This window comes from Cyanistes caeruleus, chromosome 3 (assembly GCF_971803275.1).
Source record: "Cyanistes caeruleus chromosome 3, bCyaCae1.hap1.1, whole genome shotgun sequence".
NCBI lineage: Eukaryota > Metazoa > Chordata > Aves > Passeriformes > Paridae > Cyanistes > Cyanistes caeruleus.
Genome location: NC_141703.1, coordinates 33,033,756 through 33,055,989, shown reverse-complemented (window position 1 = coordinate 33,055,989; position 22,234 = coordinate 33,033,756). Strand labels below are relative to the sequence as shown.

The 22,234-nt window shown below is 40.7% G+C and overlaps 2 protein-coding genes across 16 annotated transcripts in view; one reads left to right on the top strand and one right to left on the bottom strand.

Annotated features, from left to right (window-relative positions):
* CYFIP1 (cytoplasmic FMR1 interacting protein 1) overlaps positions 1 to 3,330 on the top strand; it is a 74,764-nt gene extending 71,434 nt beyond the window's left edge. For all 5 annotated transcript variants that reach the window (XM_086880642.1, XM_086880645.1, XM_086880647.1 and 2 more), the window contains exons 29-31: positions 1,036 to 1,274; positions 2,122 to 2,269; positions 2,710 to 3,330. In XM_086880642.1, the coding sequence (XP_086736768.1) occupies positions 1,036 to 1,274; positions 2,122 to 2,269; positions 2,710 to 2,874 (552 nt within the window). In that variant the 3' untranslated portion in view covers positions 2,875 to 3,330. The remainder of the gene's footprint in view (positions 1 to 1,035; positions 1,275 to 2,121; positions 2,270 to 2,709) is intronic.
* A 2,553-nt stretch (positions 3,331 to 5,883) lies between these two features.
* NIPA2 (NIPA magnesium transporter 2) lies at positions 5,884 to 18,931 on the bottom strand. Of its 11 annotated transcripts, none has more exons than XM_086880650.1 (8): positions 18,624 to 18,931; positions 15,593 to 15,649; positions 11,752 to 11,812; positions 11,159 to 11,374; positions 9,341 to 9,397; positions 8,475 to 8,565; positions 7,788 to 7,948; positions 5,884 to 6,869 (listed from the first exon to the last, which is right to left on the bottom strand). In XM_086880650.1, the coding sequence occupies exons 4-8, from the start codon at positions 11,295 to 11,297 to the stop codon at positions 6,232 to 6,234; spliced, it is 1,086 nt and encodes a 361-aa protein (XP_086736776.1). In that variant the 5' UTR covers positions 11,298 to 11,374; positions 11,752 to 11,812; positions 15,593 to 15,649; positions 18,624 to 18,931; the 3' UTR covers positions 5,884 to 6,231. The 11 variants fall into 11 exon arrangements, with proteins under 11 accessions (XP_086736776.1, XP_086736774.1, XP_023804376.1 ...); XM_086880648.1 differs by having other exon boundaries at positions 11,159 to 11,315; positions 18,624 to 18,914; XM_023948608.2 differs by lacking the exon at positions 18,624 to 18,931 and adding an exon at positions 18,510 to 18,600.
* Positions 18,932 to 22,234: the final 3,303 nt, after the last annotated feature.

Below are 22,234 nucleotides of genomic sequence, written 5' to 3'. Positions count from 1 at the left end.
CAAATTATTTTTATTTAAATCCATTAGTTTGGTGAAGTTATTAAAGCTTAGAAATTTAAAACATTTGAGACTGGGCCAGAAGTGACACAATTGGGGAAAAATGCTAATTGGTATGTATGTTTACCATGGGATACCTTCCCAGTGTAAGGTTCAGCCTGGGAGCTCCTCCTGCAATTTCCACCAAAAGCACTCAGTGTTCTTGTGCACATACACATACACACACACACACACACATATATATATAAATATATATATATAAAAACATTTTGTTACTCTTTCAGCCATTTAGAACCTCTTGGAAAATGAGCTGTCATTTGAGTTGAGCTCTCCTGGAAACAACGACCAAAGGAGAACATTCTTGAACTGCCTTTGCAGCTTCAGCACTCTTCCCCTTTCTCCCGGTGTAGCAGTGCATTAATCCCCTTTGCTAACCTTTGCAGTTTACTATTGGTTGAGATGTGAATAGTAGAAAGTAAGAGCAGAATGCCCTGAAGCAGAGTTCAGACTGCTGTTGTCATTGTAGGTGCTGCAGTTCAGTAGGTGCTGCTGCAGTAGGAGAGAGCTGTCTGTGTGGTGGCGCAAGCTGGGACAAGCAGCATTGCCTCCTATGGATTTTGTCTGAGCCTGTTGGTGCTCCTCTTTGCAGCTTTCTCATCTCTAACAGCAGCAGCTGAGGGAGGTGTGCAGGAGAGCTACAGCAGAGCACTGAACTCTTTGGTTTTGCTTTCTGGCTCCATTCAGACACAGAATTCTTTAAAATTCCCTGAGATAAATCCAGGACTAGCATTACTGCGGTTAATGTTACTCACTTTAAGCCTGTCTACTTAAAAAGGATTTTACCATTTTCTCTGAATGTTTTTCCATTGATCCAATCCCCAGGTTAGCAGTGTCTGACCTCACTTGAAGTCAGAAGACATTTCTCCTGGAATAAACCACGTGAAACTGAAAAATGTGTTGTATTTATTTTTTTAAAATAAAATTTTGTGGTGAAGTGGCTTTTACCAGGGTTTTGCGCTTTGTTTCTCTCCACTTCAGCAAATAGCAATCGCAAGGGAAGGGGACTTGCTGACCAAAGAACGCCTCTGCTGCGGCCTGTCCATGTTTGAGGTCATCCTGACGAGGATCCGCTCCTTCCTGGATGATCCCATCTGGCGCGGACCCCTGCCCAGCAACGGGGTGATGCATGTGGACGAGTGTGTGGAATTCCATCGCCTCTGGAGCGCAATGCAGTTCGTCTACTGCATCCCCGTGGGAACACACGAGTTCACTGTGGAGTACGTGCTGCCAGCTGCCCCTGGGGGCAACAGTGCTTGGCTTGTCCCGTGGCAGTGGGGCTGGAACGGAGGCGTTGGTGTGCCTGTCTGCAAGAGCTTAGTGCAAAACCAGGGAGAAGTGCTGCCATCACCACGAGGGGCTCATCATCCACTAACACAGATGCTATTGTATCTGTAGTGAAAATAACCCTCTATTTTAAGTATTGCCAGTGTATTACGAATGATCGTGTGACAAACAGCCTTAGCACGTGTCTTTCAATAGGGGCTGTACCCCTATGAACACCCAGCTTAAATAGCACAATATTAGTGCATCTAAGTTTTAACATGTATTTCTTTAAGTCAAGAGCAGGAATGAGCACTTGGAATTTAACAAGTTAACCAGGAACCGTTCTTGGTTTTGTTGGTTTTGAGAATATCCTTATTGAAAAATTGTTGAGCTGTAACATGCCTTTAACTGAGCAATTAGAGAACAGCTCAGGACATTTACTCCCTTTCATGCCTGCAGCCTAAAGGAGCAAAGTGGTGTTGAATTCCTGCTTTGTTTTCTTTGCAAGCCTGGTTTCCACTGAAAATGAAATGTAATTCCACAGGAGTCTAATGGACAGTAAATGTTTTTGGAGTAACTCTGTTATGTGAAATTAAAAGAGGAAGGGAGTTCTGTTTTTTTTGTTAATCATCTATTTGAATTGCTTGTGGTATCTCCAATGATAATCAATATTCCCGAGCTTTTGCTTTCTAGATGAATGTCTAACATATTATTTAGCGTAGTGGCTGATTACCACGTGTTTGCTGTGACTGTTTTGAAAATGTAGTTGAAACCTGCTCTGTGGTGTGTTTCCTGTTCCAGGCAGTGCTTTGGGGACGGCTTGCATTGGGCTGGCTGTATGATCATCGTGCTTTTGGGACAGCAGCGGCGCTTTGATGTGTTGGATTTCTGCTACCACCTGTTGAAAGTCCAAAAGCATGATGGCAAAGATGAGGTTATCAAGAATGTGGTGAGTTGAAAAGATCTGTATTCACTGTACTAATAAAGACAACAACTCATATAGAGTGGCAATCCTTTTTTTAAGAATTAATTGCTGAAAATGAGGGCACCAGGATTTCCAGAAACAAAAGATAAAGGCATTAAGGCTGGAGTTTGAAAACTGGTCAAACAGAATTCTAATGTCACAAATATATGAGATTTTCTTAATGCCTTCCCTCTCATATATGTTCATTCCCATAAAGATAAGGCTGCCTTAAATTCAGCTGCTTTGTACCCAAAGCATCACTGTCAAAAACCAAAATGTGCCTTGGATTTTCACTGGCTTAGCAGTGCAAGAGAAACATTTGTAACATTGCTGGGACAGGTGAGGTAACGGCATTTGCTGCTTTTCTGACTGACATTTTTCATATCCAAAGCTAATTCCTGTGTCTGTTCTTTTGATGTTTGCAGCCTTTGAAGAAAATGGTCGAGAGAATTCGCAAGTTCCAGATTCTGAATGATGAAATAATTGCTATTTTGGACAAGTATTTGAAGTCCGGTGATGGAGAGAGCACACCCGTGGAACACGTGCGCTGCTTCCAGCCGCCAATTCATCAGTCCCTTGCCAGCAACTAGATTCTCACCTAACAATACTTTTTGCACCTCTTTTAGGCTGAAAGTGTGAGAAAAAAAAAAGCAAGAAACAAAACCCACACCAACAGTTTTAAAGAATACTCTCATCTGTGTTTTTCAGTATGCCTGTGCCATTTGAGGGGCACAGTGTTCTCTCCAGTTTCCAAGCACAGTAACTGTATACAATCCATACTTATTTTTCTAGACTAAAATTTTATACACTTTGATTAAAATCCTGTAAGATTTTTGGAATCTCTTTGCATTCCTGTCCCGAGATGGCCATTTTAGACTGGACTGGTATAATTTTCCCCTGAAGCTATAGAAATAATGGCTGTGGAGGATAAAAAACGGTTCTGTAGAAAAAATTTTTAGAAATCAATGCATAATTGTTTGTATTAGAGCCTTAATTGCTTAATTTGCCTTTATTAAAAAAAAAGAGAAAAAAAAACCAAAAGAAAACAACTCTGCTGGTGCTTTGTGAATAATTTTCTAGTTAGTTGATTCTTCTTCCTCTTTGCAAAACTCTTCTCAGAGATCAGTAATTATGGAAATGAAGGCTATTTAAAGTGTTTGTTTCAAAGTTATTTAACATGGAGGTGCCCAATAGGATTCTGATCTTTTTAAAAGGTGGAAGTTTGATTAGAATGGGGACTGTTTACTCTTTCCTAATGAGAGCTTCTAACACAGTTTATATATTGGTTTGCAGTACATACCTGCATACCCAAACATGTTTAGAAGTGATGAGGAATTCTTGTTTATGAGAATCTTGACTACAGTGATCCATCCATTACAGGTGTAACCCATCCCAGTACATAAACTCTAGTGATGTTAATCATGATTTATTATGGAAAGTATTTGCTAAATTTCACTTGCTGTATAATGCAAACACTGCATCGGTAAAATTGTAAAACTTTGCAATAGAAGTTGAATTTTAAAGCAAACTATTCAGCCAAAAGTAGTAACTCCTGCTTGCTTACTCCAGGATTCTGTCAGTTTGACAGCTGGCTTTGGGATCAGCCCTAACTAAGATGTTAAGATGGCCAGAACAGATGATGTGTTTCACCCAGGATATGGATTCATGGAGATGTTACTCGGTTAGTGTTTCTGACCCATAGTGTGAAACCAAGAATGCATCCCTTTGAGAACCTGTCTTTTTTCCTTTCCTCCTACTTGTTCATGGTTAGGTTACAGTACATCTTTTCTCCCAGTCAGCTCTTTCCAGGTGCTTCACAGCCACGAACTGACTCCAACAGTGGGTAGAAATGAGCATCTGACAGAAGAGGTACACAGGAAGTGAGGAATATGTAGGTATTGGAGTGGCACAGAACTCCATTTTGAGGAAAGAAGTTAACTGAAATTTCCTCAGCAAAACAGGATGGAGATTTTCCAGGCACTCTATCAGCAAATTTCCACAATCACAGGTTTCCCTAGGACATCTGTGCTTGAGAGCTGCCATTCTGGAGTGGTGTCTGTCATGGTGAGGGTGCACACAAGGCTGCCCGGTGCGTGGGAGACAGAAGTCAGAGGCATTTGTGCTTTGTTACACCAGCTTATTGCAGGATTTCTCTTACAAGGTGTTTAACAGATGATTTTCTTTAAGAAACAGTCTTTGAGTTCACAGAAGACTTTTGGTCAGCCGGATGCTTCCCTGTGCTTACAGCTTCTGTTAAGCAAATAAACAACTTTCATATTTGCTGACATCATCATTGGTTTAAGGATATCTCACACGCCTGAGGCTTTGGCTCTACACTGCTGCAGAAAGGGTTAATTAATAATGCCTGATTTTTGGTTTAAGAACTATTTAAAAATAACTAATCATGATGTGAATAATTTCTAATTCTTACCAGTTAACTTTCAGCAGTAAGAGAATTGGTCTCTTAACATCATAAAGTTACTATTAAATACATACTTTATGGTCACTGTGGGAAAAACAGTTTCAATTTTGGACAATTCAGACATTAGTCCTAGGAGATGTTTGTTTCCCATTTTTATAACACAAATTTTTATTATTTTTTAAAGAAGGATTATAGACTTGATAGAAACTAAATATTCTTTGCCTGGTATAACCTTTCCTACCTAAAAGGAAAAATGCAGCAAGGTGCACAAAAGGTGGAACTTATTAATTTCCAATTAGTTCTTATTAAAAAACTTTTTCTTGTTTGACACCTTCACCTCTCCTGTGTGTTGTGACTCCTACCAAAGGAAGGCAGCAGAATTTTGTTTCACAGGTGGTAACTTGTTTTTTTTTTCTGTTCTAGGAAAAAAAATATCTTAATTTCTCTTAAACACTAAGCACTAAACCTAACAACATCCAGCAGTAACTAATCAGTATCTGTCCCAAGTATTTCCAACTTTCACATGCATGGTAGAAAGTTTATAAAAACCTTCCCTAATTTTTATTTCCTGCCTTTACAAAAGTGAATTACCACCTACCTGCCTCACCCCTACCCTTTTTTGTTTTTTAAGCAATGTCATTAATGTTGAATTTTTTGGGCTCTTTTTGAAAAACTCAGTGTTGCAGCCAGTGCCTGTGTTGCTGCAAACAAAATAGCAATTCTGTAGTTCAAGCTGTAACATCAGGAGCAGGGAATAAGTCTGCAGAGCCAGGGCAGCATGGTGCAGCACAGACAGAACCTGACCTCTGTTACAGAAGAGGGAGCAGCTTTTTAACTATTAGTAATGATTCACATCCTTCCTTCTGCATAAATTGTCATGGCAGGAGGTACTATCTCACCTATCCATGCAGAGCACAGATCCTGCCTTCCTGTTTCTGCCAGCCAGTTACTCTGATTTGGTAGAGTTGGGCTTTTTTTGTGCAAATCCAGCAAGTTTTGCACACAGCTTTACCTAACCAGTATTTTTGAAGGATCAGTCGTGCTTGGTTGTAGCCTTCCCTTTTCTCTTTTACAAACTAGGACAGGAGTAGTTGCTGCAGCTCCTGTTTCAATATGGTTACAGTCACTCCATGGTCAATTGGGGCACAAGTACAAAGGATCCAGGTTCACTGCAACCTTTTTACCACCAATGCAGAAATAAAGCCATTTATTTTTGATAAAATTGTAATTAGTGCAATACATCTTAAAAACAGAAGAATGAAATGAAAGTATTTACACATAACTTAAGCAACAAAACCATTTGTGGTCTGAGGTCATTTTAGTACTTTTTAAAGTAAAAATAAGGCAAATAAAAAACATTTCAGTGTTCTTTATCCAAACTAATTGAACTCAAAAATCAACGATTGTCTACACATACTGTTAAAAAGTACATGAATTTCCAGACAAGCTCAGACATTTCACAGCAGAAAAAAAAAAATTCCAGGGTTACAGAATTGTTCTTTTCTTAAGTAACACGTAGATATTTTCAGAAAGCTGACAGGCTCCCATTTCTCCTGGCTGAGAGACTCTCACTGGATTGCATTTCACCTAGGCAGGCAGAACTTTCTTCATCATCATTAAAGCTGTCATATGTGCTCAGCAGAGTGCCATTTGCTGCTCTATCATCCTTCCGCAGAGAGAGGGGCAGGTTTGCTAGGGTGAAGTTAACATCTTTGAAGGCATGCAATAAAAAGATCCCCACAATAATAGTCAGGAAGCCGCTGAAGGTGCCGATAATGTCATCGGCCGCCATGTGTTGCCATTCCTTGAAAAGGATGGCAGAACAAGTTAAAACAGATGTTGTAAAGATTACATAATATATTGGAGTCACTATTGAAGTGTTGAATATATCCAGAGCCCTGTTTAAATAGTTGATCTGCGTGCTCACACAGACAGTAAGGCTTAGCAGCAGAATCCAAGACAAGGGATGTTTCAGCACTGGTTTTCCTGCAAAAAGTTCCTTTATAGCGATGCCCAGACCTTTGACACAGGAGACTGATAAGGCTCCAATTACAGAGCAAATTGTTATGTACACGAGAATGTTGGTCTGTCCATGGCGAGGTCCCACCACACATATTAGGATTAAAGACACAATGACAACCAGCGTTGCGAAGACCACAAAACCTGTGGTGGGGGGAAAAAAAATCTTGTTATTTATAGACACTAATGGACACACTTGTTACTTACGGACTCTATTTATCAGCAGCATGGGTACTTATGGGTGCAAGGAAAACACCCATTAACAAGAGGACCAACTCAGCTTAAACAGAAGAGTTCAGGATGTTTCTCATTCTTCCTCCAACATCACAGTTTAGATTATTTTAGATTGAGCAAGCCAAAACAAAGGAAGTACCTCAGGCATGCTGTATTACCTTTACCAGTCTATTGGCAAGACAGGAATAGATTGCTAAACTGCCTTACACCCAGACTCACTGAGGTGCAGATGCCACCAGACACAGATCTGAGTCTGAATTGAGTCTTTTTTAGGAGACATTTTGGTAGATGGCTGTATTCATCAGCAGATTTCCAATGATCAGGTCATTCCTTGAGAATAGCTTTTTAATCTCTGTGCTGACTATTTCCTCATGTTTAAGATGAAAATTGCCTAAGTAGTATTTTGCAGATGTGCATTTGTGAGTGCCTCTTCTTCCACATAGGCATAGCAGCTTATCTATAGGACTTCACTTCTCAGCAGACACCACAATACCTGCCTTTTTATTTTAAGGACAGGTAAAAGTTGCTCTTAGAGATGACACAATTTAATCAAAATTTATGGAAGTTTTGTTTATCCACCTGTGCTGCTGCATTTGCTTAAACAGTCACCTCAGTGGTTGCCATCAAGGCACTTTATTCAGGGCCGGACAAGTTCATCGGCATCATGCAAAGTTCCCTATGGAATCATGTTACAGAATTCAAATCTCTACTTCATTTGGAGAACAAATAGACACAGGCCATCTTCCTGGAACTTGAAAGCAGCAGTAATGAAACTATGAAATGAAGAAATGATGGGCTCTGCATACATCAAGCTGGCATTTTTCTTACCTGGATCACCTAGTTTGTGAGACATTTCATCCAAAGTTTCTACTTCTTCCTCTTGTGGAGCATGAATTACCATCACAGTTGATCCCAGTATACTTAACAAACATCCTATTTTTCCATGTAAATTAAGTTTTTCATTTAAAAAGAAGGATGACAGAATGGCACTAAGAAATAAAAAAAGCACCAAGAAACATGGGATTAGCAATATTCATTTGCTCACCAAGTTACAGGTTGTTCTGTAACATGCATACACAATCTGCAGCTTAAAAATAGCTATTTTCTATCTTGAGATACTTGCCATGGACAGAACTACTGTTAATATTTGGCCTCTGCCCAGAACCCGTTTTACATGTTGCCTGCCAAAAAAATGGTCTATCTAAGAACCTACAAAAAATAATTTCAGAAAGACAAAAATCTTTCCTTAGGAATGAAAATACTGCTCCGCTGCGATCACCATGTTTTTGAAATGCAGAATAGCTTCTCAGAGATGGACATATAGATACATTGCTAGAACCCTTTTATATCATAGCCACTAGGTATTTGGAGAAACTTAAAAGTTACTCCTGATGTTTATAAGCACTCTATTGTGAAGAACAAAGCCCATTTATTACAGCATAGTTCAGTGACATATTTCTAATGAAAGTTTTACTGTTCTCTCAAGTCACACTGCTTTCTGTTAGTGTTTCTTACCTTACAAGAACACTGAGAGCTCCTAGAGGAGTCACTAACGTAGCTGGTGCAAAAGCATAGGCAGCAAAGTTCGCTACTTCTCCAGCTCCCACTGCAGAGGAACAGGAATTAAAACCCAGGAGTTAGGCTGTCTCATGCAACAAACCTCTGATCCAGGGAAAGTGTTCATGTAAACACAAACATGCAGCAAGAGAACAATGCAAAATTCTAATGATGGCATTCAGCTAACAGTACTAGCAGAATACACCCCTGCCTCTCTTCCCCGCTATTAAATTTTAAAAGCTGGCTGTGGAACTACAACAGGTATTAGAATTAATTCTACCAAATCAGAACTTGCTTCATTTTAGTGTCTGTGCTGTAGCTCCCCAGCCTACCAGCTTGACTCATGAAGTTCTGCATGGAGAAACTGGCAATAGCAGGATATAGCACAGAACATACAGTAAGCTATAATTACCTGAATACAGCCAGTAAGGTGAGAGTTCAAGCAATGAAAAAAATTCAGAAAACAGGCATAATCCCAATATATGCTTCCCTTTAAGAAATCCTATATATCTAAGCACTTCTCTGCTAAGACAAAAACCAGAGTGCATATAGATAGCAAAGACATACAAAACCAGCATCTGCCTAGTTCTGCTGCACAAAGAGGGCAGTTACCTTAAAGGAAGAATTTCTGGTGTGAGAGAAGTTATATTAAAATCATTAGAACTGCATCCATCAAATCACCAGGTAACATTATCATGTGTTGTAGAATCCCAGTCTCATTCCCTTTTTTGTAACCATGCTGCATCTGTGGCATCGTTATTTATTAAAATTATATAATGCAGATTGTATTTTTGACACGTACATGAATAATTTTTGATACTTACTTGAAAGAAGTCCAGCCCACCACAGCCATTCCTTAAGGTATGCATGACCACCTTGACCTAAAATTGAAAGAAGATTGGCTATTCCACTAAAAACACTGACACCCTGTCACTAGTAACACTGCCATGACATAAAATCATTTTTGCAACCCATGCTCTTAAAAACATGAGCAGCCTTTTGATACCTAGGCTCTGTAGGTAGAAGGGTTGAAATCAAAGCATCTTCAATTTCTGATGTGCCTGTGCCTCCTACAGCCTATTTTGATAACCAGCTATTTTATTTCTTTTGTATTAGAAATGGCACTGATGATATCTGCATTACCCTGAGAAACAGTTCTTTCAAAGCTTGAAATTACATGAAAAGCCAAGTTGTGTCTCTTACTAAGACTGCTGCTCTGCAAAAATTGTGCATGGTTTATATGTGGTTTATTACATGTGCAAACATCACATTTTCTCATTCCAAACCAGGGTGCATGAATTATGTATCTCAAGATCAACCAACTTTCAGAAGCAGAGATGACAGGTACTGAATGAAAATATTCAGAGTAAACCTTCTGAATCATCTGAGGATGCTGCAACTTTCCTATCTAAATCTTAATTGTCTTTCAATTTAAAACCATTGTCCCTCGTCCTGTCAATGCAGCACTGGTTAAAAAACAAAACAAAACAAAACAATCTCTCTTTTTTATAAGCCCCCTTTAGGTATTGGAAGGTGCTATAAGGTGTCTCAAGACCCTTTTCTCCTCTAAGCTGAACAATCCCAACTCCATCAGCCTATCCTCAGAAGTGTTTTGTCTCTTTTACCACTCTCATGGCCCTTCTCTGGACTTGCTGTAACAGGTCCATGTCCTTCCCACACCGGGGATCCTGGAGCTGGAACAGCACTGCAGGTGGGGTCTCACCAGAGCAGAGCAGAGCAGAGCAGAGCAGAGCAGAGCAGAGCAGAGCAGAGGAGCAGAGTAGAGGAGAGCAAAGGGGAAGAATCCCCTCCCTTGCCCTGCTGGTCACACCTGATTTGGACATGTTTGGCTTTCTGGGCTGCACATTGCGGGGTCATGTCCAGCCTCTCATCCACCAGCACCCCCAGGCCCTTCTGGGCAGGGCTGCTCTCCATCTGTCCATCCCCAGTTTTGTGTTGATACCAGAGGTTGCCCTGACACAGGTGCAGCACCTTGCTCTGGTTCTTCTTGAATCTCATGAGGTTTGCACAGACCCACTCCTCAAGCCCATCCTGGTCCCTCTGGATGCCACTTCCTTCGCTCTAGAGCATCATCTGGCCCCCTCAGCTCGGTGTGCTCCACAAACCCACTGCCAGCACACTCAGTCAATCCCACTGTCTGTATCACTGATGAGGGTATTTAATAGCATTGCTTCCAGTATGAATGCTTGAGGCACAAAACTCATCACACTCAGTTACTACATGTAATTTTTAGTTTTCTAAAAGAATCTCCTGACACCCAAAACCAGTTAACACTCTTAAATTCACTCATTCAGGAGCACAGATGTAGTTAACAGTGCTGCTTGCAAGTTCAATTTGCAAATGCAACTTAGACTTAACTGACATACAAAGGAATCCTTTGACAAGTGTCCCCAGAAGGCATTACATATGCATTAAATAGCATGTGTCACACAGAGTTAAGGGTGTCTGACACCAGAGAAAAAACACACCAGCTCTGTGTTTTAGGTTTTATATGCATGCAACAAAATCCCAAAAAAGAGAAAACAAGATGAGTAGTTTAATGAACTAATGAACAGAAGTAATCTTCCGTTAAACAGCAAAATCTAAACATCAGCAATTTATTAAAAGATGTATGTATTTACCTGCTCTCATGGAGCCTTTCCTGGCTAACCGGAGGAGACCTTTCTTTTTCAGGATGAAACTTCCTCCAATGAAAATGCTGGAACTCATAGCCAACACCAGACCAATACAGAAGTCATACTTCCCACGAGTTTGGCTCATCTCGTAAACTACTGAACACTGTCACATTGATCAATAAGGAGTAGAACTTCTGTTACTCAACAAAATATGATGCAACACTGAAATATGAGTAAAACAAACACATTAGAATTATGGTAGGAATAGGTCCTGTATAGGAAAATCCTCAACAGCTCACGTGACTGGTTCTCCTGCAAGTGGCCTCTGCTAAGAGTGGGTAACAAAAAAAAAAAAAAACCAAAAACAGGCAATCTGAAGCATGTGTAAGCTTGCACTAAGGATGAGTAACTAACCAGTCTGAACACAAAGAAGGAAGGGTTTCTGACCTGGTGTATAAAAACTGAAACCCAAACAAACAGAAATTCTTTGAGAAACTTTAGTGAAATTTTACAAATATGTCATTTATTTTTCTTTTCATTGAGTATGCAAATCTGTGGCAAACCATGTAACTGATGATACTGATCAAAAAATTACTTACATTGAAATCAGTCTGTAATAGAGTTTGAGAACAGTCGCAGCATTTCTTCCATATAAACTCACTAGAAAAATGCAAGAGAATTTAACAAGGATGTTTAATCATAGAGCCATCTTCAGAATACAAACAAACCTCACATGCACACACATGCAATTACTCTTTAACAGGAAAAATCTGGCAAGAAATAAGGCCTTTGTTAATTTATTTTACACAGTTTTCCATACTTGTATGAAGTACCTTTCAATATTACTTTTCCCTGTACTTTTATGCTTTCAACTTTGGTTAGTTTGCTATACCTCTAGGAAAACCTAATAGAGAGCTACTGGTAGGTTAGCATTAAAACCAAACACAGATCCTCTCACTTGCATCCAGTTAGGCTGTGAAAAAGTAGAGGACAACAGTATGCACTCAACATAACGCTGCTTCAAATGCTGCACAGTTCAAAATTCTAAAATCCATTTCCCTTAATCCTTGCACAGTAATTTTTAATATCTTATGCTGTAGGATAAACTAAGTAAATGACCTACAAGAGAGTGCTTTCACTTTCTAGAAACTTTTTAAAAGAAACTAGATTCTCACATGATACAAAACCACCTGTCAAACAAAACCAAGAAAGACAAATCATCAGTGCATGCGAAAACCCAGCCACTCCACCAACTGCATAAAATATCATCCTGGTTTTGGATTCAAACAGGACTCTCAGTCCCTTGAAGAAGTTTTTAATGCAAGGAAAATACAAGATTTTTGCAACTGTTCTCTCCACCATCTGTTCCAGCAGGTGTAAGGCACTCTGTTCAGGTAATTGAGCTAAGAATGTTCTTCCAACTCCAGCTGGTGCAAAATGTGACAGTGGTATAGCAGCACCTGGGGGAGGTGCACCTGGGGAGGGGATGGTTTGGCTAAGCTTTATACTTCACTGTTTTTTTCAACAGTTGCTACTTTAGCTATATTGCTAATGGGATTATTTTTACTGGTGTAACTGTTTACTAAAAGACAATTCTCCATATTGGCAAAGCCACTTTTTTTATTTTCCTATTCTTTTCTCCCTGGCTTGCATACCTTCACCTACACTGACAGAGGAAAAGAGCATCAGTTAGTCCCATCCTGACACCTTCCACCCACTGCATTCCAGAAACAAGGGAGAAGCACAGGCTGCTTTTCTTTGCAGCAGAGGAAGAATTTGATTGCAGAAGAATGAGAAAACTTGTGTGCTCACAGGTAATTTTACAAATGTAGACTTGAGAAGGATGCTACACTTTAGAACTAGTATTTCTACTTTCTCCCATGTCCCAAATACACTGAAGTGTCCTGTCAACCACTTTGTTAACCTTGTAAATAACTCAAATCTCAACCACTTCAATCACATAAATTCAGATAAATTACTGCTAGCTCTTACCATCAAGTTGATTTGTCCTCACAGACATAGCCAGTCCCATTATCTGCTTGGGATGGACTGTCTTATTTCCACCTAAGGTTTATTCAGATGTCTACAGTTGCAGACAAATGTCATGGTGGACCCAGCTTCCCTCTGTATACAGCACAGATATATTTTGCATGTGTAGAACTGACACGTGCAAGGTCAAAGCAGTACCAAGCGCTGGAAGTTTTACACTTTAGGAAATCAGGACTTTAATTCTAACTCTAAGACTTAATAAAAGAAGAACTAATGCATGCTCATAAATATAATCAAGAAAAATTATCTATGGGTATGAGAAAAAAAAATGTTCTACACAAGAAACGAGCAGTTTCTGGAATAAATAACGCCTCTCATGTTTCTGCCTTGGGACGTGCCAAAGCTGTTGCATTCCAGCAGCCAGGGCCACTACTAGGTTATAAACAGAGAAAAGCCAGAAAATGTAGGAGCTAAATACAGCTGGCAGTCGTGCCGTTCTGCAAAGGCTCTCTAATCAAGTTCAAGCTGATTTTAACACATAGAACACTTCATCCACCCAAGACCAGCAGTGTCATGGAGGAGGAGTAGTAGTTTCCTGCTCTGATTTCAGAGAAGTAATGAAGGGCTGAGACTCTCCTATTCACAGAAGCTACAACATCTACCACGCCTCCAAGAGCCACTCATTAATGAACTGCCTGTGGATCTGCTGGTGTCATGAGTCATAACTCCCAGTGCGCAACAGTGCAATGACACACTGCACAGGGATTTGAAGGTTATCAGACAGGGAGGGATGGAGAAACTCAGAATGTAGAAAAAAAACTGTGGGAGATAAACATATCCAGATTAGCCACCAAGTTTTTTTTGTTATTTTCAAGATGTAACCAAATGTATCACAAATGCTAGCAAGATACAGACTCTCTGGTCCAAAACACAGGGTAACACACTTCTTTGTCTCTTTGTTCAGAAGTTGTTTTCTCTCAAAAGCAGCACAAACACAGTGCTCAAAAGATGTTACATTTATTGTAGCAAGTGAGCTCTCTAAATATTCAGAAACATTAAAAGTGGTGTAATGAGAAGTAATATTTTACATTTAAAAGCAAATAAGCATAAGTAAGAATGTGGGAGTTACCAGCCAAAGAAAATTAGTATCACTTCCACAAGCTGTAGGTTGTATGGAAGCAATAATTAGAGCTGGAAAGGCAGACAGGGTACATTGTTCCAACTTTGCTTACTTGGCCACAAGCCTTCTAGAGTTCAGTAGACAGTCTTTGAAAGACTTACAAGAAAATTTAGTGTAAATATACACTAAATTATTTAAATTCAAGGATCTTTTCTAAAACCTGCTCTTATCAACTATGATCAGGATAATGCCATTAAGCAAAAAATGACTTTACCAGGCCATTTACTTCAACCATGTTCTACATAATTCACTGCTGCTCCTCTTTATAGATAATTCAGCCAAGCTTCTCCGATGAAATACGTGCAAAGGAAACTTCAGAAACATGACAGCTATGCTTTGATGCCATTAGGAACTCTCATTATTTAATCATCTTCACTTTCACTACCAAATCCCATTGCTGGAAAAAGATGCAAGTCCCTTTATCTTTGCATCCACGTATCAGCATTACTCTGCAGGTTAGGTGCTTGGCACCTCCTGCTGTGCCACCCTCTGGGTCCTTTCCCAACTTTTTTCAAGTGCAATTTCCAAAGCTGCATACAGCACTTTAGCTTGAGTTATTATCACTTCTGCAATACAATGGTAGACTGTATTTCTTTCTAAACACCAAAACAGGTGAGTATTTAGCCTTTTTTCTGCATTCATCTACTGTTGACTCATTTTCAACTTCTTTATTAGTGTAACTTCCTGCATTTGTATAGCAAATTACTCCTGCCTGGGTGTAATATCTTCCATTTACTCCAAAAAACATCACTCTTTTTAGAAATGTTTGCTGAAAACATTCAACCAAGGTTACACACTGGCAATCCTTCCCTGCCCAATGTTATTGATTATTTCTTTGTCTTTTGAGCCAGATCAATAACATTAAACAGCCAAAGATTCAGACACTATGGAAGATTTTTAAACAAAAGCCTGCTTTGGTAAGACAATAATACTCTAAGTACAGCCATTCTGCATCTTTTGAACTGTTCTGTGATACTTTATTGTCAATTCTGCTTATTTACTTGAGCTCCATTAGAAGTTTTATGTTTCTAACATTGGAATTAAGCACCTACTTAATGCCCTTCTAGCCGTAAGGCTTGTCATGGGAGAAAACGGGGTTGAATCAACAAGTTGCTCTGACAAATACACATTGACTATTATGTGTCATGTTCACTATTATGTGTTCCCTTGTTCCTTTCCACAAGCATAAAACTACATGAAACAAACATTCCCTAACAAAACAGAAATCCAAATGTTCGGTGATGAGCCTGTAGAAGGCTCATTATACATACCAATTTTGTTCCAAAATCCAGAGGAAATCACTTCTTAAGTATTTAGAAGTTAGGTTTCTAAAAGAGAAGTTAAAAATAACATTAATTGGCATTGAGAATTTGGCAAAAAAATTATGCCCATTATTTCAAGCCAATTTTCATGCATGACACACAAGACTTTACAATGTCCATCTATACTTTAAAAAGGAAGAGGATTTTTGTTTTAGAAACACTTGAATAACAAATCAGTGTGATTTTAGATTTGATCTTCCTTAGATACATCTTGCCTGAAACTGTAGTTATTTAATCCCTTTGCTTTTCACTTCACAAATTGAAGAAACAAACCTGTGATCCAAGTTATTCTTTAGAAGTACAGCATTAAAGTTGAACTGAAATACTTTCCTAATTCTTTCAATTTCATTCTGTAACTAAAGTGCTAAGGCACTTTTATTGCAAGATAACTAAGTTTTAACTATTGGTTTTGGTATGGTGAGTTTTCAGAGGATGTTTATATAGACTCACAGAATAAGCTGAGTTGAAAGGATCATCAAGTCTAGCTCTTGGCCCTGCACAGGACAGCCCCAAGAAACCTACCATGTGCCTGAACACATGTTTAAACTATGTCAGGCTGGTGCTGACACACCAGCACTGGGGAGCCTGTTCCAGTGCCAACCACCCTCTGGGTAAGGAACATTCTCCTGATCAACCTTCCCTGATAGAGCCTCAGGCCATTCCCTGGGTCCTGTCACTGGTCATCAGAGAGAAGAGGTCACTGCTTGCCCCTCTGCTTCCCCTCATCAGGAAGCTGTAGACTGCGATGAGGTCTCCCCTCAGTCTCTTCTTCAGGCTGAACAGACCAAGTGACCTCAAATGCTCCTCATACGGCTTCCCCTCTGCCCCTTCACCACCTTGGCAGCCCCCCTTTGGGTACACAGAACGCTGGGGCAGTGGGGAGTATGAACACAGAAATATTTGAAGTAAGATTATTAAAACCCTCCAATCATACCTAATTATTAAAACCAATTATTAAAACCTTGCTCCTGTTCCATCCACTCACAAACATCTATTTTAAATGCTGGTATAGAGAAAATGTTGAAGGACAGGCGCAACAGAGTGTTAGGATAAAAGAGCTCAAACCTTTAAAAGGCACGTGCACCTTTAAAAGGCCAAGATGGATGCACACAGTACCTACTGTATACACTGTTCAGGAAATAACACATTCAGTTTCGTACTGCGCATTTTTCCCAATACAGGATACAGTTTTCCAGCTCTTGCCCAAACTTATAATTATTTACATACTACACGTAGGCAATTTAAAATCATATTTATGTTATATATATGCATATACATAGTGTTAGAGGCACTATCAAGTGCTCAGGAAGCAAAACATACCTAAACTATCCTAAAGTTGTCTATTTTAAAAGGTTCAGATAAACTATGGGGAAAATTAATTATTTACAGCAGATTTCTATTTATAAAGCAAAAGCAACAGCACTCCATTTAATGAGCCTAGGAAGAAACAAAAAAGTGCCACATTAAAAACCTATTTTTCCCATGAGCTACTTTTACTTATACTAAGTCATTAAAAAATGACCTTTAATTAAAGCACTTTCACATAAAGCTAAAAAAGTACCTTCAGTAAAACAGTGTTATTCATTAACTGAATACAACCTACAGACAGTGCTTTCTGACACTGCATTGACTGTTTTCATGGAAAGCTATCAAAATAGACTCAAGATAAGACTTGCCTCATCTTTGCTGTACCTGGCACATAAGTTCCACTCTTGTGGAAGGAATAACCAGCACAGGGTCACTGAAGTTCCCCCTTTGGTACTTACTATGGGCAGTTTCAAAAGCAAGAAAATCCAGGAAGTTAAAGTCCTAGATTGAACTAGTCATTTGTCATGGCTACTCCTTTGACATGACTCAACCTGTTACAACCTGCCTTCTTGTCGCCAGGATTTCATCATGAGAATGAAGTACTTTAACAAAAGCAGAATTAGTGTGACACTGAATTCTAAATACAATGATGCCAATGAAACCTTATGGAATAATTTTATCAACAAAGCTGTTACCTGCCAGGGAGAAAAACCCTAACTGTATATAATGAGGCACATCAAAAGCATTAAGACAGAACCACAATGACTTACATTTATCGTGTTTTCAGTACAAACAATGTTAAAGACATCATAGTGAAATAGAGAAAGTTGACTGCTTGAAAAAGATTGGGGAAAAAACAGAGATGAAAGAGTTAGATCCAGGCAACAACTTCATAGTGTATGAATGAACAAAAATCTTCACTCTGAATTACAGAATCAACTAGGCTGGAAAAGACATGTGAGATGGAGTCACCTATGACCCAACCACCACCATGTCAACAGACCTTGGCCCTGAGTGCCATGTCCAGTCTTTTCTTAAACAGCTCCGAGGACAGTGACCCCGCCTGGTACCTCCCTGGTCAGCCCATTCCAACATCTCATCACCCTGTCTATGAAAAAATTCATCCTAATGTCCAACCTAAACTTCCCCTAGTCAGCTTAAGACTACAATGAACTACAATGCAAAGCTACGATTACTTCCACGTAAAAATGATGCACCAGGGCTCTGAAGTTCTTCTGGAGGTGCTCTGGAACCAGGCTGCACAAGCCTCAACCTGGGACAATTCAATCCTGGACCAAACCGAAAACGAACCGGTTTAGTTCCCTGGTTAACCACACGCACACGCCAATACGGGGCACAGCTGCTCCAGACCCAGCACACTGTACCTGGATACCTCTACGCGGTCGGAGAACCCCGCAAACAGCCCGATTTAGAGCTTTTAATCTCGGCCTTCTCAGACCAAACCACAAGTTTCCCACGACGGAGACACCACCCTCGGGCTCGTACAGGCAGACCCAAGGCCCGGAGCCCCGCGCCCCCCGGCCCGCTCGCTCCTCACCGCAGCGCCGGGCCCCGAGGGCCTTGCGCCGAGCGCTCCGCGGGGAAGGAGCCCCGCCTTCCCCCGCCCCTCAGGGGCCGGCCAGGCCCCCTCCCCGCCTCTCCCCGCCCTTACCTGCGGTCACGGCCCCTCTCACATCCCCGCCGGGAGCGGCGAGCCAAGAGGAGACGGGGGCGGGGGAGGCCGGAGCGGGCGGCGGGAGGGGCCGGTGCCCGTCCGCTCCAGCGCCATGAGGGAACGGGACGGGACGGGACGGGACGGGAAGGAGCGGCAAGCGGCAGCGCAAGGCGAGGCGGTGTCCCGGGCCCGTCCGCCCCCTCCGCTCCGCGGTTCCGGCAGCAGCCGCCGGAAGGGGCGCGGCCCGGCCCCGAGCCCCGCCCGCCGCGGGTCACATTCCCCTTCCCGCAGCCGCCTTCCCCCGGGCCGGCCGCCGGCTCCCGGCGCTCCCGCGGCGCTCGCTGCGGCCGCCCTGCAGCCCGGGTAAGGCATTCCCGCGAGCCGCCCCGGGCCGGAACGCTGGCAGCACCCGCTGCGCTGGTTTCATACTCCTCCCAGAAAATCGCACAAGCACAGAATGGTTTGGGTCGGAAGGGGACCTTGAAGATCATCCAGTTTCAACCCACCCTGCCGTGTACAGGCACACTTCCAGCTAGACCCGCTCGCTCAAAGATGCGGCCTGGCCTTGACCACTTCCAGAGATGAGACATCCACAACTTCTCTGGACAGCCTGTTTCAGCTCCTTCTCACCCTCACAGTATGGAATTTTTCCTAATATCTAATCTAAAACATACCGTCTGTCACTTTGACACCATTCCCTTGCCCTGTCGCCATGTAAATAGTCTTGCCCCATCTTCCCTGTAAGTTTCTTTCAGGTACTGGAAGGCTGCAATTGGGTCACCCCGAAGCCTTCTCTTTCGCAGGCTGAAATAAACACAAGCTAAGAGAGAGAGAGACATTTTACTGGGCCAGGTAAAGGGAATGGTTAATGAATTGATTTAATCCGGGTCACCCACTCTCAGCACGTGCTTTACTCAAACTGCTTTAATCTCATACAGAGTAAATGGATAAATACAGTTAGACAAATATTTGCCCTCGGCACACAGCAACGAGTCTTTGAAACAGTCATAACAAGTGTCAGGCTCAGAGGGTTCTTTGGTTTCTTCGGGACTGTCTCTGAGCATGCTTTACACAGGTGCCTTGTCACATTAAGTGTGAACAACCAACACTGCCAAAATACCTGTGGTGGCTCCACATGCAAGATGCAGCTCTGCCTTTTTAAACTCAAGACAGTTTTGTCACATGCCTTAGTGACAGCAGTTCCTATTTTTTTAGTCTCAGAATTTGTGTTGACAATATCCCAGTCTGCACAAGCAGCTGCTTCATTTTTGCTACACCTGGAAACAAAACCAATCTTGGCTTTCCCTTGCAGGATACCCATAACAAAGCCACTCCTCATCACGTTACCTGCTGTGTTATATCTCATTAAAAACGGTCCTTCACTATCACAAAAATTAAATTTCTACACCACTCAAAGCACATGCATAAATGTTAGGCCTATTTTATTCTTTAAGGCAACATTCCATTCCCTGATATAAAACTAATCTAGCATTCATGAACTTTCCACTTACAAAATAGTGTTATATGTGTGTATATAAAATATACATGTATATGTAAAATATATGTATATATAAAAAATACTTTAAGATAAAAAAGCTGCTAAGCAATTTACCGTCATTACCTAAGTAATTACATGTAGGACACTGGCTTTTCTGTGTTTTACCAAAAGATACCAAGTGAAGTCTTTGAAAAAGTTAACAGCTGGTGAAAATGGTTTCTCAAATGGATTAAAAAATTAAAACCTATACCACTTAAACCATACAGTACAAAGAGAAGCATCTAAGTACTGATTGCTAGGTTCAAAGTTTAAAGGAGCTAAAGAACTTCATGTGCCTGTGATCATGATAAAAGCTGATAAAGTGTATGTGTACATATTCCTGAGCTAAGAGCAATGTCTGAAGCAAGTCAATTTAAGTCTTCCCTTTCTACTCTTGTCTCCCTCTGCTCTCCTCCCTTCAAAAACACCTCTGAACCAAGCTAAAACAATAATGAATAAATACCTGAAAATATTAACTGGACTCCTTGAAGCATTTTAGACACTTATGTAACTTCAGTTGTTCTGTTAATCCCCTTGCTTGTGTTTTTTCAGTTGCTAGTTCTGCTTAACATATGTACATCTGTTCAAAGTAGAAATTCAAGTGCTTTCAATTTGGCACACAATTTGGCAATTAAGTGTTTATTTGTAAGCCAAGGGTTGTGCTCAGTAACAGAAAATAGTCAAACTATCTCAGAGAAATTTACAGCACAGTATTTCTGGCATGTTTGCTGAGTATTTGGCAGGAACTCCAAGCATGAGAATGGTGGTAACCTGCCTAATTTAACCTGTTCTCATAGGGCAATTCAGGTGCACAAACCATCCTTGTGCCCAATGAATTTCATGAGAGTGGTCAGTGTAGGTTCTTTTGCATGGCTACGGACAGGATTTTTTAGGGCATCTACTATGTGTATAAACATCTTGCAAAGTTTAAAGGGGCAAAGAGCAAAAATACGCCTGTACAACCTCATGAAACTCTAACAGGGTCCCTGGTGACCATTTCCCTGCTGGTTTTGTGAAGACAGCTGAGCAGAACAAAGAAACTGCATCTGTGAGTGTGCTTGTACAACATCTGCAGTGTCACAAGGAACTTAAGGGACACTGCTTAAGATTTAAATCTGTAGAACAAACCTCACAAAAATCAACAGGAATTTTTTTTCTTTTGACACAATGAGATTTTTTTGTTTAATGCTCTTCCAATATGAACTGCATTGCTGAGATAAATATATGAACTGTGTTGCTGAGATAAATATGCTTAGGATTGATTATGTCCCAGACTTTTAACAATATCAGTGGTGTAAAAGGCACATTTGCCTTTACCACAATGCTGCTGCCTTAGAGGCCTAGCTCCTGAGATGTACAAGCATAGCTGAATTTTCTTGCTAACAACATACAGACTCCTTATCTTACCTACTTAAAAATCAGAGATGCTGCATGCAGAAGTGAAAGCCTGTCTTGGTCTATCTTGGTCTATCTTTGTACATTGCATGAATATTGTCAATACCTTTAAAAAAAAAATTGCAATAAAAAATCCATAGCCATCATTTCTGCTGCATACATTTAATATTATTGATAAGCTAGTGTCCTTGTTTAAAGATAACTTTGATTTTTGACTGGCAGTAATATCAATGCATCCCCTAAAACACAAATGCACAGAATGAAGCAGTTTTTAATCATAAATCCCACCATTAAAAAAAACCCCAGCCAACCAAAAATCTAATACATACACACACAGAGACTCTTAAGTTATGTATTTGCCAGCACCTGATATGAGGGGCTAGGAATTTCAGATGAAGGATGAGATGGGCAGTCACTGTAATTTTCCAAGCAATTCTTTCTACAGAGAGCTGTTATGACAGACAGTAAATTAGACTGGTGACACGGAGTTCTTTACAGCTGTTGCCACGAGATGCACACCCAACTGTGGAGCTGTAAATCCTGAAATAGAAGCTCTAGCAAGTAAGCAGTGTACAGCAATGCAGGAATAGAGCTCATGTTAACCCTGAATACACAGTTTGAAGTGACTCAAGCCCCAGCAAACATTTCTGCTAGAGAAGTCTTCATTCTACCTGTG

Coding starts and splice junctions, on each gene's coding strand:
- NIPA2 (XM_086880650.1), bottom strand. CDS start 11,297: ATGAGCCAAACTCGTGGGAAGTATGACTTCTGTATTGGTCTGGTGTTG. Junction 9,398..11,158: donor GAAAGGCTCCATGAGAGCAG/GTAAATACATAC, acceptor TTTCAATTTTAG/GTCAAGGTGGTCATGCATAC. Junction 8,566..9,340: donor GTGGGCTGGACTTCTTTCAA/GTAAGTATCAAA, acceptor GTTCCTCTGCAG/TGGGAGCTGGAGAAGTAGCG.